Source organism: Aulostomus chinensis, chromosome 23, assembly GCF_037954235.1.
Source record: "Aulostomus chinensis isolate RoL2024-O1b breed Wild chromosome 23, RoL_Achi_v1.0, whole genome shotgun sequence".
NCBI classification, from domain to species: domain Eukaryota; kingdom Metazoa; phylum Chordata; class Actinopteri; order Syngnathiformes; family Aulostomidae; genus Aulostomus; species Aulostomus chinensis.
In genome coordinates this window covers 21,880,789-21,897,217 of record NC_141342.1, presented here as the reverse complement: position 1 = coordinate 21,897,217, position 16,429 = coordinate 21,880,789, and the positions used below count along the sequence as shown (strand labels likewise).

Below are 16,429 nucleotides of genomic sequence, written 5' to 3'. Positions count from 1 at the left end.
GAACCAAAGACGTACAGCGACAAGAGAAGCAAAGCCAAGAAAAAAATCAGAAAAGACGAAGACACGTGAAGATCATCAGGCTGTCAACACTTCATTCATTTTTATATTTTATAAATGCAGCAAATATATTCATAAATACGTCGGTGTGAACTATAAATGATTGCTCCCCTCCTCTGCTTGTACGTGGAATAAGGCAACGTGTGACGGAAGAACTACGTTTCCCATGACGCACCGCGGTCCAGCGTCGTGTCGCCAGCGAGCTGTCAGCGCTCGGAGAGACAGAAATTGGTCCAGCAGCATCTCCGGAGCAGCGGAGCGGAGCGGAGGACAGAGACACGGCGTCCTCGGCGCCACCATGAGGGCACATTAACGGCCGCTCGTTCGTCTTCCACCGCCCCGACGGACAAACGGATGTTTAACGACTGAAGCTGCCGGAGACCAGCGAGCCGACTCGATCCTCTCAATGAGATCCGTAGAGCGTCTCTACCGCCGGGTTGTACCGCAGAAAAACGCACCATGAAGAAGCAGTTCAACCGAATGAGACAGCTCGCCAACCAGACCGTGGGCAGGTAAGAGCCGGGAGCCGAGTCGTTCGCTCAGCTGTAGGAGCCGCTTAAAGCCGCAACTGTTGGTGGAGGTCACTGGGAGATTGATTGGACTCAGCGGGGAGGAGTGTATCCGCTCACCGATGAGGAGGGAGCGGACGCGGTACCCAACCAGCAGGGCTGCTGCTGCCGACCAATAAGAGCGCGGGGCGGCCCCTGGGCACCCCGCTGGGGGGTCAGGATGAAGATCCCCCAGGGCCTGGCACAGCCCGCTATCACCACTGGAAGTTCGAGATTGGAAATAGATGAATAGTTTCCCTGGCGTCCCTTTTGGCCAGGAAAAGTGTTTGTCGTACCTCTGGTGACTGTTGGTAGCCGAGTGATGGTGGATTCATTAAGAGAACCCACAGGCCGGTGTCTGCATACTGAGAGAACCTTCTATACAGGCTAGTCATCCGTCAGCTAGCTCAGGTCCCTGCTAGTTAGCTTAGCAAAATGAGTGGTAGTAGGTGGAAAGTGTTAGCATCAGCTAGCTCAGGTCCAGGCTAGTTAGCTTAGCCCAATGCCTGCTAGTGGGTGGGAAGTGTTAGCATCAGCTAGCTCAGGTCCAGGCTAGTTAGCTAAGCCCAATGGCTGGTAGTGGGTGGGAAGTGTTAGCATCAGCTAGCTCAGGTCCAGGCTAGTTAGCTTAGCACAATGGCTGGTAGTGGGTGGAAGTGTTAGCATCAGCTAGCTCAGGTCCAGGCTGGTTAGCTTAGCCCAATGGCTGGTAGTGGGTGGAAGTGTTAGCATCAGCTAGCTCAGGTCCAGGCTAGTTAGCTTAGCTCAATGGCTGGTAGTGGGTGGAAGTGTTAGCATCAGCTAGCTCAGGTCCAGGCTAGTTAGCTTAGCCCAATGGCTGGTAGTGGGTGGAAGTGTTAGCATCAGCTAGCTCAGGTCCAGGATGCTGGTGTGTCCAGCAGGAATCCTCCTCCTCCTCATCATCAGTAGCAGCAGTCGCTCTTCTAGTCCTCAACAAACCTTTGGTTCTGTTGAACCAAGTTCCAGTGGAGCTTTGGAGGTGCTGCGTCAAATCCCTGCGCCCAGTCAGGAAAGTAGTTCCGGCTACGTGTCTGATTCTACCACTACAATGTCTCCTCATGTTAAACTGGTGTTCATCACCAAGGTTACACACAACCCTCCTGATATTAATGCAGGCAGAGACGCAGCTACGCTAACACTTCCCACCCACTACCAGTCACTGTGCTAAGCTAACTAGCCTGGGTCTATAACAGGCAGTTAGAATTGAAGTCAATAGAAGAAGTCTCTTTCTTTAACTGCCAGCAACGCTCACATGATCCATGGCTGCTCTATTGATAGATTTCAAATAACATTTTTTGAGACGGTCTTTTATGTCTCCAGGGCGCCATGATAGGACATAGTTCTGTTTTTAATCCCACGACATCCAAACTGACAAGCAGGCCTGCGTTGTGTCTGTACAGAACATCCCTCCTGCAGCTGGTCATCAAATTCTAGTTTGGACCAAATGCTGTTTGGTGTCGAGCTCCAGAAAAGCTTTTCTCTTTTAATCCTGGAAGTTACAGCAGAGTCCAAGTATTTAGCGCCATTTGAACATGGTGACACGTCACGGTTGATGAATGTCGAAGTGATTAATCCTGGTAAATCCAGGCAATGCAGCACGTTACATTTTCGAATGTGGAAATACTGCAGATGAATGTGGTCGTGGTGTTTGATGATCCTGCGAGGCCGACCACGACAGATCGATCACTCTCAGTCACGACCTGCGGCTTGCAACACAAGTTTGTTTGACAACAGGAAGCAACGTGCAACTTGATCCTTGTCTCAGGAGGTCAAAGGTCAGAGTGTCTTTGAACCCTGTGGCCACTTGCGCTCCAGAGACATCCAGTGTGCAGTTGAGGCTCTCTGCAGGTGTTTTCCTCCTCTCTTATTTGCTAACCACTCCCTCTACTTGGCACTGAAACTGAATGTAGCATGTCAGTATTGGGCCGTGGCAGCGTGTTAAGCTGTGGCCTCACCTCAAAATGGAATCACAGGTTTGCCAGGCCACAAACCGGTTGTTTCATCGCTCCGGGTTTAAACCTCCATCGCTGAGCTGTTGCTTGTTTTGTCAGGCTGTCTTGTAGCGCGCTGGCCTGCAGCCTGAGACGCCGATACAATCAACAAGGACGGTGTTGCTGCGGCTCAGGCCCAGCACAGCGATCGCAACCACCAACCTGCAGGTCCTGGAGCTCCAGGGGAGCAAAATTGTGCTGCGCTCTAACAGATAAAACCAACCAATTAATCATACAAACGCTGGATGTGCGTCTGCCAGGTCAGGTGCTTGTTTGTTTCCCCTCAGCAGCCTGAAAGCTCGCCACCAGTGAGGCGGAACATCCTGGTAATGAGTTAGCACCTGTAGCCTTACAAGGCGAACAGAAGGGCCAATTAGTCTTCTTTAGAGGACAGAGACTCCAGCATGATGCCTGACCGTCAGCTGCACACGTTGCTGCTCTATTCCTCCGTGACCTTGGCCGCCGCCGCCGCCGCCGCTGTCACCGCCAGTGCCTGATGTGGTGTAACGTTTTGAGTCACCTTAAAGCAACATTATGTGGCTGTTTACCTTTCAATAAGTGCTTCACATCGTCATAGTACACTGACTCGTAGGAGGGAGAGCAGCTCCCCCGGTTGGAGTGCGCTGGAAACCAACCCCAACCAGACACAGCAACCCGCTAACTTGCTTCCTCATAAAACTGCTTTCAAACTGACAAATCTCCCAGGGTTACGCAGCGTCGGTGCCGAACTCCATTCAGAAAACAGGCATTTTAAAAGCTGTTTCCTCTCATAAAAAAGCCTGACAAAACTTGAATTACCAAATTGTTCAAATCGTCCCCCCTGTGGTTGTTGCTTTGGTATTATTTTGATCAGTTTATTGTTCTTTTAATCAGAGTAAAATCAGGGGGAGAGAGAGAGAGAGAGAGAGAGAGAGGGAGGGAGGGAGGGAGAGAGAGAGAGAGAGAGGGAGAGAGAGCTTTATCAGATATGTTGTTCCCACCCTTTACTAATTTGTGTCAACAGGTCACTCATGGTCACATTATGGAGTTTTCTCTCTCTCATCTTTTTGCTTTTGCTTATGGATTCTATGAATAAAGGCGAGGAGCACCGGACCTGTTCTGTTAACCTTTGACCCCTGGAGGCTCAAATGTTCTTTGATTAACTGGCGAAGGCGCTACGGAGCTTCTCCCTTCAGAACGGCTGCTGCTCTGCTCCAGTCGAGGATGTAGGTCAAGAGAGGTTCAGACACAGTTAAAATCATCTCCAAAACAGTCGGCCGGCGCCAATAATCCCCCATAATGCCGTGAGGCTGAATGAAAATGTGTGAGTGTCGAGGAGGTTACGGCAGGAAGGGGACAGTAATCCTCATCTGGCTGCGATGCGTCTTCATTCACGTTCCTGTGCTGGTGATGTTCTGGTCTCTTCTTGATAAAAACATCTCTGCGAGCATCGAGGAGCCTGAAAACAGAAGAAATCTGTTAAAGAGGAACTGATTGATGACCTCCGTCAGCAGGCTCGCCAACACTTCCTGCTGTCACCGTCTGCTCAGCCTGCCGGCGACAAGACCAGAAAGAATTGTTTGTTTTTTACATTTTAATTTTAGAACGGTTCCTGACTGTCGGCTCGGGTGATTGAAGGCAGCACAGTAAATTGTGTTTCTTTCTCAGAGCAGCAACAGCCAGCGTAGATTTAATGGCCTCGTTATTCTGGTTGTTTATTTCTGTGTTATTCTTGGGCTGCAGGAGCGAGATGGGACTCCGACTGGTGAATGAATATAACCTTTCTGTACTCCTGGTTCTAACACCCTCGAGGAAGAACTCGTGTGACAGGTCGGGCTTGTTCTGTTCTACTTGACTCTAAGACAGCGGGAGAGGGGGCGGGGCCTGGGATGACCTTCTGTGACCCCAGTATCCTAACAAGTTTGAATCAGGATAAAAAAAAAAAGTGTTGTGGTCAATGTCTTTTTGGGTGATTGAGTCCAACTCAGTCTCATGTAGTTTGTCCAAGTGGTGCTGACATGTAACTGCCCAAGATGGTGGACCCGTCCCACATGGGGAATACAGGCCAGTGGCGAGTCAGTGGCGAGTCAGTGGCGAGTCAGTGGCAGCGGTCGCATGCCTGGGAGCAGCTTTAACACTTGTTGACTCGGTGTTAGATTGCAGGGATCAATCAGGTTCTTTGACATGAACACTAGAATCACTGCTGCATCGGCTCCTGGAGGTCTGGACGGCCTGCAGGAGAGCAGCCAGGAGTCCCAGATTTGAAGTTTCCACCTTGGAAGCATCAGGATGGAGGGACGAATGGTCTCATATTCACACACCTCGTGCGTGCGTGTGCGTGTGTGTGTGTGTGTGTTCTTCATAAAGATTCTGTGTTCCGATGACTGAAGTGTAGAGATGAGTATAATTGACTTGGTAGAGTCCAACATAAATTGTGCTGATGGGTTTCTTAATCGTTGCCTTGGCTGCTGGGCCATCATTTAGAAGATAATGAACTCATTTGTCAAACGTGTGTGTGTGTGTGTGTGTGTGTGTGTGTGTGTGTGTGTGTGTGTGTGTGTGTGAGAGAGTAAAGTTCCAACAAGCTTAGGATTTGATAATTGATTGCCCTTCATTTGTAGCATCATCAGTATTCATGGCGCGGTGACTGACAGTCAGAGCTGCTTTCCAGAGAACGACAAGGTTCAGCGTTAATGGGCACCAGGTCTCTGCATGGCGGTGGCGGCGGCGGCAGCGGCGGCTGTGCACTGCTCGGGGTTAAAGGAGGAAGAGGAGATGAGAACAGGAGCTGACATGGATGGCATTCTGTTTACAGCGTGAAGTGTTGCATCTCTGCAGGCGTCTCTGAGGTGTTGATGTGTGTGGGTGGCAGGGGTTTTATTACGGGCGTGATTAGAGGCATTAGTGTCTCCGCTGCATATTCACTCTCACTCTGTCGTGTGTGTGTGTGCGTGAGTGTGTGTGTGTGTGTGTGTTGGCTCACCTACCTTGTTAATATGATGAGAATGTGTGAACGATGACTTCCATCTGTGTGTGTGAGAGTGATGCGCCACCTAGTGTTCCAGAGACAGACACGTGTCCATCAGTGGTGGGATTCTTTCCCTGTTCTTATTTACAGTCGTTTGATTTAATGTCCTAGCGGGGCTGCGACTGTGCTGGGTTTCTCTCCTCTGATAAAAACTCCCCTGATGAAAGGAGCTCATCCTGTGATGATTTCAGGAGAAACTTCCCCTGGTATCCTGCTGGCCTACTTGGCTCAGCAAGCGATTCTTATTGCCAGTAATTTGATAAAGTCTCTTGATTTAGAATCTCTAACGACATCATTTTCTCATCACGCACAGATTAACATTTTCTCTTCTCCTCCCAGCGTGAGAGGAGGAAGGAGTTCATCAGTTAGTGATCAGTTAGTGATCAGTTAGTGATCAGTTAGTGATCAGCAGGAGCTCTGGACTGCAGGTGGCGAGAGCGTCACAGACGGGATTTCTGCTGCTGCCGGCCGTCGCAGCATCAACCTTGGGGGGGGCAGATGGGATGGCCAGTGGAGCGTTCTCGTGGTCGCTGGAGTGTGATGATGGAGACGCCGCTTCAGGTTGTTGTCGAGCCACTGAGCCCCGCCAGACGAACGCCTTCTCAGCTCCACTGTGAAAAAAACTGCCATTTGGAAGAGTTTTCGGAGGACGGTGGACGATCAAGGTTTGATGTCTTTGTCGGTCGTCGGCGTCCCTCTGGGTTCTCCGTATCTGTGTATGGAGCTAGAACTCGTTGTGAGATCCTCAGAAATGAATTCTTATTGAACTCATTTCAGAGCTGAGGTTTGTAAACAGAGCAGATTCTCGCTGCCGGCTCTCACTCAGGTCTGATGGCGCGTTGAAACGGCCAAGATTTCCTTCTCTGATTCGAGAGTGAACAGACTCGCTAGCTTCAATTACTGCCGCTGTCTTTTGTCCATTTCGGGCATCAACCCTGCGCCATCACTACGTCCCAGTCACATGGCGTGCAGGCGGGGCTGGTTAAAGGGATAGTTTACCCAAAAATTTAAAATTCTGCCATGTTTTCAGCCTGGACCTTTAAGCCCTGACGCCATGTTGTCGGCCTCACTAGAAACATGGCACAGGTCTGTTGACGCTGGCTCCATCTGTCAGCCGCTTCCTCTGAGCTGGAGACATGAACTCAGCAGTGACGCACCCACCATAAACCCCCTCAGCTGGAACCTGAGCGAGGCAGGAAATGACATCACGGGTAGGGAGTTGCACCACCAGAGCTCCCACGTGTGTGTTTTCACTGCTGTAATGGACACTAATTGGGAGGCGGCTGTGGGACTGATGCATGCTGACGTCTCCTTCAGGGCCTCAGCCTCCCGGTGCAAGGGGGGAGGGGGGTAAACCGTTCTAAACCATGATGGATGCTCGGCGAGACGCTGTTGATGCTCTAAAGCTCTGAGAACGCCCAAGTCAACATGTTTAAAAGGAAATTGGGAGTTCAGTTGATGGAGGAGAGACGCTGTCCTCATTATTTACACATTCGCGAGTGGAGCTGGCGCGCCGAAGCAGACCCACACTTTCTCTTGCAGCTCTAATGGAAAGATTTCTCCTCCCTCCATCTGCAGACAGGGAGTCACTATTACATCACCTGACGCAGCTCAGCTGGTTTCATCAGGGGGGGTCTGGCGGTTTGACCAGCATCTTACAGGCAGGATTTAAGTGTCATGTTTAAGAAACAGCTTGAGCTGGAGGACGGCTCGCAGGCTCCACCGTCCGGGAGCGTCAGCTGTGACCAACACGACAAAACGAGCAGATCGGGCTTGGTTTTTGGTGGCAGAATCACGATTTCATCAGGATTCTTTTCTTGTTGATTTCAAGCCTGTTTTGCACGTCACTGCACACCAGAAGCAAATCCCCGCTTTTAAGAATGTGTCTGTGAAAGAAAAGATGGATGTTGTGAGCCTGAGCCGCTGCAGTCCTTGACCTTTGACCGGGAAAATCTCTTCAGTTCATCCTCAAGTGTTTGTAGACGTTTGTCACAGCTTTTGAAAAATTGCCTCAAGGCATCCAGAGATGTCTCGCTTATGTGAAATGACCTTTGACCTTTGACCACTAAAACCTTGTGGGTTCATCCTTGAGTCCCGCTGATGTCACATGATCCCTCTGTGTTTCTCTGCTGAAAACTTCCTTCTGTCACAGACGCGTTCCCCCGGACTGGATGACGTCAGCTCGGGATTCTTGCTGGTACTGGCCAGTGTCTGCAGACACTCAAGTTTTCAGTGTCAGACATGAAAAAGGCGTTAGTGTGATGTCATCAATAGCTCCTCCCTCCTTGCTTGATGGAGGAAAACGCGGGCTGTTAGAAGGTGTGTCCTGTTGCTTCGGTGCTGCCGCTCCTGTCCGTGTCTGTTAAACTTTAATGGGAATCAAACCCTCGGATCTCATGTGTCACTGTCACTGCTGCTGGTGTGAGATGAGGGGCAGGGTGATGTCACAGCAGAGGGGCGGAGTCTGGCCAGCAATCGCCTGAAAAGACCTGATGATCAGATGATGAGAGTACCCCCCCCCCCACACACACACACACACACACACACACACTCTAATAACCCTCATGGCCTCATTTCCATACTGGGACTCCGCACTGGCAGCAGTCGAGTCATCGAGATGAAGATGGAAACGTGCTGGCAGTGTGATGATGATGATGATGATGCTGATGAAGGTGGAGGCGCAATGCCACACCTCCAGTTGTCCTGCTACAGTGTCCTGCTCTGAGAGGTGAAACAGTCACAATATCATCTTCATCCTCATCATCATCATCATCAGTGTGGGTCCTTCCACGTCTGCTGGATCACTAAATGCGTCTACAGGCTGCTAATGTGCTAGCTTAGCAATTCAGCCCAGATCGCAGCAGGGTTGAGCGTCTCAAGGGAGCTCATGGGACGATTCGTCCAGCTGTGCTCACCTTCATTCAATCCTTGAACTGAACTGGTTTGGTGGGTAAAAGCAGGACTTCAGGACTGTCCCTGATGGGAAGTGTCTGTGTCTAATTATTCGTAATTAGTTAAGTAGGAACTTCCTGTGTCCGGGGTTCTCCTTTGTGGTCTTTGCCCTCAACACTCACTCTTCCCACGCCATGTTGAAGAGGTTCTCTTCAAGTTGTGTCTTGGCCTCGTCATGATTTTGGGCATTGTAAAGAACTTGACTGGCTCCAAGTGGAGACATGAGTCAGGAGCATCAGGTTGCTTCATGAAAGTTTTCCCAGTGAGGTCCCCAAATAACTGGCCACCTATTTTCATCCCTTCAGAGACATTTATTCTTCTCGGATTCATTAATAATAGAGCAAGAAACACCTTTTTATTCCCAGCAGCGGTTGAATGGAACAAACTTCCAGTGTCTCTTCAACCTCTTGAAGCAGAGAGAACTTACTAGCAGGCTCTGAAAAAGACTTTTGGAGTCTTTTCTGATTTGTTTCATGTAATTTTGTTTCATCCTGTATTTGCACCCATCAGCCTCGCGAGTCCAGGCGTCAGTAACTCGTCCCCACGCGAGGACCCCAGAGCAAATAAGCTTTGTTATATTTTTATCTTCAACAAATTTTGATGCGTGTGATGTCTGTATGTCTTCACATGAAGGATTGTTCTATTTGTCAGATAATGCTAATCAAATGTAGCTGTTAAATGGGAATGTTTGTGATTTGGCCTCCATGTTAAAAACCTACTTAGATTCGGAGGTGCATCGGTTGGCCATAGGAAGGTCCTCCCCACGTTAGTCTTGGAGTTCCTCGCTTCCTCTTTCTGTCCAGTTTCCAGCCAGTTGCTGTTTTGGGGGCTTGTTCTTCTGGCACTGCTCTCGTAACTCATAGGTAATAATTCATCTGCCATCATGGCGTCATGCCAACTGCAGCAGCCTCAAGATGGTCGGATCACATTAAAGATTCCAGCCTCAGACGTCTAGAGTCTCCTGGTGTTGTTCTGTTGGTGGAGCTGCTCCGTCTTTGCAGAAGACACACCTGCAATACACCTGCAGCACATTTACAATATGACTGCAGCACACCTGCAGCAGAGATGCAATACACCTATGATACACCTGCTACACACCTGCAACATACCTGTCAGACTCACCTTGTAAACTCTGAGATCTCAAGCTGTGTTTGGAAAAGTGTGAGACTTCGTGTTGCATAAATTCTCTCCTGGTGAACTTCAGTTCTAAAGGCCTGGGCCGTTGTCTAAAACGATGAACACTGGATTTGAATTTGTTGAATCAATTGCGGCACTGTTGTTCTTCACTTTAGCGTTCTGACGTTCTCATGGCAAAGCAAATATTACAATTCTCAAAATTCCCATAAGAGAATCAAATTATTGTTAACAAATATCAGGCTTTGTTGCACTGTTCATTGTCATAAATACACAACAATTCATTTGCTTAAAATCTGCTTTGATTATAATTTATTCACCACCAACATGTTATGTTTTCGTAGTATAGGTATATGTTACAGAGGTGACACAGAAGGCTGCACACGTGGATTTAGTTGCTCTCATCCACCAGGCATTTCTCTGGGAGCTACCAAGTGATTACCCCTGTGATTACGGGCTCGAAATCCATTTGGTTTGGTGTCAGACAGCACGTTTGCAGCAGAATCACAGCATCTCTGTGTAAACTAGCTCGTGTGTTCCAAAGGTAGACGACAGAGGAGACACTGATACTCAGTGACTCACACAGATGACGGTCTGCATTTTCACAGATTTGCATTCGTTCAGCTTCTCAGTTAGCAGTTTAATGAGATTGTAACCGAGCAGCCAGTGTGCTAGCTGAGCTGCTCTGTCCTGCATCCAAATACATTCCGCCGTGAAAGGAAGCAGAACACTGGCAGGATCTTCTCCGACTGAGCAGCCATGAATCATCGCCGCACTGCCCTGTAGACGCTCTCTCCTGCTCTGAAGTAAATATGTCTCAGACAGTTGGAGAAGTGACGCAGGTATTTCAGCATCATAACTTCAGATAGCGCTGAGACTGTCCCGCCCCTCCTCATCGCCCCTCTGTGTGTTGACGGTCTTATTTTAGCTCCCTGCACTCCACTTGCCCTCTCTTCAAAAACAAGTTCTTGTCTGAGAGCAATCAGCAGAGCAGAGATGAGACGGCTTAATGGTACGTGGAGATGTCAGCGCTGATATCAGGACGCCTGGGTAACGAGACGTTCGCCCCCGTCCTGGTTCTTCTTGGGAGTTTGACTGAGTCTGTGGAGAACGAGGAGAGATGGGGAACTGAGAGAATGTCTGGATGCTCATAGAGACTGACGACAGGCACGTGGGAGATGATTGTTGATTGTTACCTGTCAGGGTGAAACACGCTAAAACTGAACAGTGGAGTCTTTTTGAGATGGTCTGAGATCGTGGAGCCTGTGTTTGACCTGCACCCACTAACACCGCTCCAGAGCTCTGGCCGACTTGACAATGATATCAGGACATCAACAATGAATAAACGGAAAAAATCGATCTTTTACTCTTTTTTTTGTACAAAATTGTAATCCGTGAACATTGTCTGTCATTTGTTTCATAATGATGATTTTTTTTGGCAAATAGGAGGGAAATGTCTAGAAAAACCTTGGATAGCAGCAATCAGACAAGTTAAACCAGCTAATTTCCACAGCTGACGGACAGAAGCTGTTTGGAGGCTCTTCATCAACGGTCTGTAGGGCGCCGGCAGCTGGCGAGGTGATTTACTGTCCCTGTGTGTCATCACACGTTTGCTTCAAGGATTTCCCGTGTACACGAGGGCGGCCCAGTGAAGCGCTCAGTCATTATTGATGCAGACTGACGGAGGTTCTCTTTGCTGCTACTGTGACCCACTGATGGTTTGTTTAGCAGTTTATTTATCTCACATGTTCACGCGGGGCTCAGTGCCACAGTCGTTTAACATCAGGTGATGTGGGTTCCCCGGCGTCCCATCTGATGTTCAGGTAGCTCTGACCCAGTTTGCCGACCAGCTAAGTGAGTTTCTCTGTTCTGGGTTTCCTGCTTCTCTCGCGTCTACTCAACATGACATCACATCCAGAGACGCTGAAGAGCAGAAGATGGAGGAAAAAGCCAAGTGTTCCTCATGTCATCCAAATTCTCTTCAGTTTCTTGAAAATCGTCCTGCTTTTTAGGGTCATCCTGCTTTGACAACACGGCGGCATTAGGGACTCCTGGACTGGGTCATTGTGAGCAGGAGAGCCCCTGTCACTGTTGATCCAGGTGATGAGTCACAGCTAGGCTTCCCCCACCCTCCATCCCTCCCTCCCTCCATCCTTCCATCTTCCCCCATCCCTCCGTCCGTCCATGGTGTCTAGGCTCTGTTGAAAGTCTCAGGATGGAGAATGTCTTTTATGTAACAGTGTAAATACTCATTAGTTCCGTGACTGTGGACATGAAAGGTGACTGTACATCCACTTTAAAGCTGAAAATAGATCCGGAGTGAGAGCACTTCACTTCTCACGCTCTCGTCTGTGATGGAGAACATTAAACTGGCAGTTTGAGCTCGTAGATGAACAAACATGTCCCGTTCTCTCATCCAGTCGGATTCATACTCATGAAGAACCGTGTACTGGAAGGTAGCAGTCACATATCAGGACATCTTCACTTCTGTTTGGATGAAAACATCAGATGTTGCGTGAGATCATCAGTTCCGATGATCTGGTAGATCAGAGGAATGTTTCATCTGCTTTCATTGCTCATTTTCATGCTCACAGCCATCAACATCCTTTGATTAAAGCACATCGAGGACTCGAGACGACTCGCTCTCCTTCACACTCAGGCCTCAGTGCAGCGTGGGAATTCTGTCAGGACAGGATGTCTGTGTAGGTTCTCATTCATCCAGGTCATCGTAGATCGAAGCAAAGTAAAATCTGGTCAACTGGACGTAAGTTTATCTTGAAGACATTTCACCTCTCATCCGAGAGGCTTCTTCAGTTCTAGTGAAGAGTGTGGAAACTCCAGCTTATAAACCTGTGTGGGAGTGGTCAGTGCTATTGTGGTGGAAACGACCCTCCCGAGACTCACCTGGCCTCCCCAAACGACAGTCGTTGTGAGGTGTCAGGGAGTTTCAGGGGTGGTCGTTAGGGAGTTTCACATAGGTTTATAAGCTGGAGTTTCCACACTCTTCACTAGAACTGAAGAAGCCTCTCGGATGAGAGGTGAAACGTCTTCAAGATAAACTTACGTCCAGTTGACCAGATTTTACTTTGCTTCGATCTCTGTCAGGACAGGTTTGGATTTGAAGCGTCACGTAGCTGAGTGTTGTGGTTTTGCTGACAGAATTTGACCCCACAGAGGAGGTTCACTGTGGAGGAAGAATTTGACACTACCTTTTATGCTGGAAGGTCTCTGGGCAAGGCTACACGGTGGAGCAGTGGTCCTCCCTGTGGCCCCCAGCAAGAAGGTTGTGGGTGGAGCAGTGGTCCTCCCTGTGGCCCCCAGCAAGAAGGTTGTGGGTGGAGCCCCGGCTGCAGCACGGGGTCTTTCTGTGTGAGTCTCCATGTTCTCCCTGTTCCTGCTGGGTTCTCTCTGGTACTCCAGCTTCCTCCACAGTCCAAAGACATCAAGAGGGACCAGGTTAATCCAGACTCTAAATTGACCGTAGGTGTGACTGTGAGTGTGAATGGTTGTTCGTCTCTGTGTGTTGGCCCTGCGATGGACTGGCGACCTGTCCAGGGTGAACCCCGCCTCTCGCCTGTAGATGCTGGGATAGGCTCCAGCCCCCCCCCCCCCCCCGCAACCCTTACTAGTAAGGAATAAGCGGAAGACAATGGATGGATGGATGGATGGATGGATGGATGGATGGATGGGTCTCTGGGCGTGAGAATTCGTTTATATGTGTGTTTTTGTATTCATGTTTTCTGCTTGTCAGTTTTTCTGGCAGGTGCATCCTCTACAGGTGCGTCCCAAATTCAGGGTGACTTGTTTGACTCGGGGGATGCACAGGGACTTTCTCCTCTGAGGTGTTGTGGACACCATCAGTGCCCTTATCTACTTGTGTGAAACAACATGACTAGAGTAGCAGTCAGGTCTCTGTTCTGCCGTGCACTGTGCAACCATGAGGAGAAAAAAAGGCTGAAAAATACAGGAGTTTCCCTTTAAAATGGCTAATTGTATTCATAGTTTAGGCCGGACAAAGATTAGCCTTGCAAACCTTGTCCACACTGCAGGCTGAACACAAATATTTTTCTGTCCTCACTGATCTTTTTGTATCATGACATCAGCAACCGATCTACAAGACCCAAACTTGAGGCGGCCCACATTTCTGTGGAGAAACAGCTTTCAAATAACACAGAAGAACCTTTGGAATCCTGTTTGATTGAGATTAAGAATCGGATTTTAGTCAGATATGGAATCACGTCCAAATGTGGCTTGGATCAGATTTGTAGAAATCAGATGTCCTGTAATTTGGGCTTGTTGAAACTGTCTGCAATCAGTCTGGATGCACCCAAACTCTGATTCGAGCTGCCACTGTGATCACGAGTGCTGCCTTGTAATCGTAGCGAGCGATCACAGTTGCGACGTATCCACAGGAGTTTGGAGTTTCTGATTGGCTGCTGTGACGTGAACAGTTCTTATACTGCCGGCACACAGTCCAGTCAGACCCCAGATGGACGCGGCCTTGATCATTAGAGGGAGACCTGTTAGTAATAACAAGCTCTCCTGCGGCGAAGCTCTCAGGATGGCGTTTGGCGGAGTGCAGCAGCATATGCTCGCTGGCAGGTGTTCCTCCCTGTCTGATGTGTTCTAAGTCTTCCTCCCAGGACTCTAATGTGGAACCTTTTTCTTCCTGTCAGCATTGCATTTGTGCTGAGTTGCAGAATAGTTCCTGTGTAGCCTCACCTTGGTCTTGTGTTGTTGGAGTGCTGCACAAAGCCAGAGTGTGTGTTGGTACAGATGCTGCCTGAGGGTCGTCCTCTGGAGGCATCTGGTGCCCAGTCCCAGAGCCTCATGATGCCTGATGAAATCACAGCTGACATTTTGAAAAGACAACACGCCCAGCGACTGAAGGATTATATTTGGTTGAGTTTTCTTCCCTTTCGGCCTTCTTCTCCCCTCCATCCTCTCATTGCCTTGTCGTTCTGCATCAGTGATCGTTTCCAGCTCACGATTAGATGTGCAGCGGAGTAAAACATGTTGGATACGCAGTAATGTGAAGGGGGGAGCATGATGTTCACTATCTGCTGAGATCCTGCTGCATTTATACACAATCCTGGCTCACTGAAGCCTCAAACAACACATGTGCTTGTTTGATGCTTCTGTCCTGATCAGCAGCGATAACAGCGATGAATATTTCAGCACGACAGAATGTGAAATGTGGGTCGCAGCGAGGAAGCGAGGCCTCACGGGGCGCGCCATAAATATCTGGCTGGTTTGAATGGTTTCGTTTATCAGGGCTGCGGAGCTCCCAGTAACAGGTCGGAGGACTCCCAGAGGAGCTGAGAGGAGCCCGAGGCAAGGTGTCGCTTCAGAAGAAGAGAAGAGTCTCTTGCTTTATTTAACCAGCCATCGTGGGGCTCCTCCAAATGAGCAGCAAAGAGAGAGTGTGAGTACAATCCAGCCAGAGGAAGAGGAGTCATGCTGCGCTTGTATGTGTGAGGGATGAAACACAAAACACAGACACACAGTTGCATCCCGCTGCACGCTGGGACTACAAAATGTTTAAACACGCCTCCTCCTAGGAAGGTGAGTCCAGGTGAAGATCCTCAAGGACTGAACCGGTGAAATCTTCCGCTCAGGGTTATGAGCTGACGATAAGGATCACTAATCTCTTCGCTCCTATAAGCCTCACCGCCGCTGACGTGAGTGAATCTGGGACAGTAAATTGTCAGAAATTAGCCTCGTCTAGACGCCGCTCATCAGAAATGTTCATAATGTAGAGAGCCAAAAAATCTGGACCTAAAATATAACCACATTCAGCAGGATGTGGATGTGGTTAACTCCAAGATCCAAGAGAGGAAGATGCTGTTCTAAAATTATGCTCTTATTATTTAATCTAATTTTTTCACTCTGTTTTTCAGAGGAACAAGCAAACGCGCTCTGCAGCTGGTCCAGACATAAGGGATTAGTGAAAAAGTTGCAAAATTATGTAAGAGGGTAGAAACACTGAGAAATGATTGACTTATTTTGTTAACTGGTTAACAATAAAAGCAGAAATGTTCAGTCCAGTCTACCTACCAACCCAACCCAAAAAAACTTAGTTCAACTTCGCAAAGACATATCACAATTCCTAAAGAATACCAAAAATGCATTTTATAGGAGTCTTAAACTCATACAGATGTTTTTAACCTCCTTCATCACTTCTTAGTGGCTCCAAGTTGCAGCCACGTATATTTAGCTTGAAGCTAACAGCGGCTAAACTGCCCAAGGTGTCAGTTTACTAACTCTCCAGGTCGTCTGGTGTAAACCGGGTCTCCTTAATCCAGCTGGATGATCGTTAATAAACAAACACTTTTGAGATCAAATCTAAGTTGAACAACCAACGTTTCAAAATGGCGACCGGGAAATTCGTTTCAAATATCAGCTGTTTTTCTAAATTCTGTCTAACTGGCATCAATCATATGCTGACAGCAGGTATCCTGATGTTTCTCGGATCATTTTTGTCAGCCAGTGATGGCAACTGATATCAGCGATTTAATGAAGAGAAACATCCCCAGGAGGCGAGGAGGATTGAAAGGCTAAGCTAGTTGTTGGTGTATAGCGTGGATATGCTAGTATGGATACAGTCGAGATCAAAAAGAAATAAATACAACTGCATCCAACCAGAGATGTGAAGTTCCACCTGCTGTTTATTTAAGAGAAAAGAAGACAAACAAACACACACACACACACACTTGCAT

The 16,429-nt window shown here is 48.6% G+C and overlaps 1 protein-coding gene across 1 annotated transcript in view; it reads left to right on the top strand.

Moving 5' to 3' along the window:
• The first annotated feature begins 241 nt into the window (after positions 1-241).
• LOC147240083 (rho GTPase-activating protein 44-like) overlaps positions 242-16,429 on the top strand; it is a 56,769-nt gene continuing 40,581 nt past the window's right edge. Inside the window, exon 1 of the mRNA XM_086196507.1 lies at positions 242-569. Coding sequence (XP_086052633.1) covers positions 517-569 — 53 coding nt within the window. The 5' untranslated portion in view covers positions 242-516. The remainder of the gene's footprint in view (positions 570-16,429) is intronic.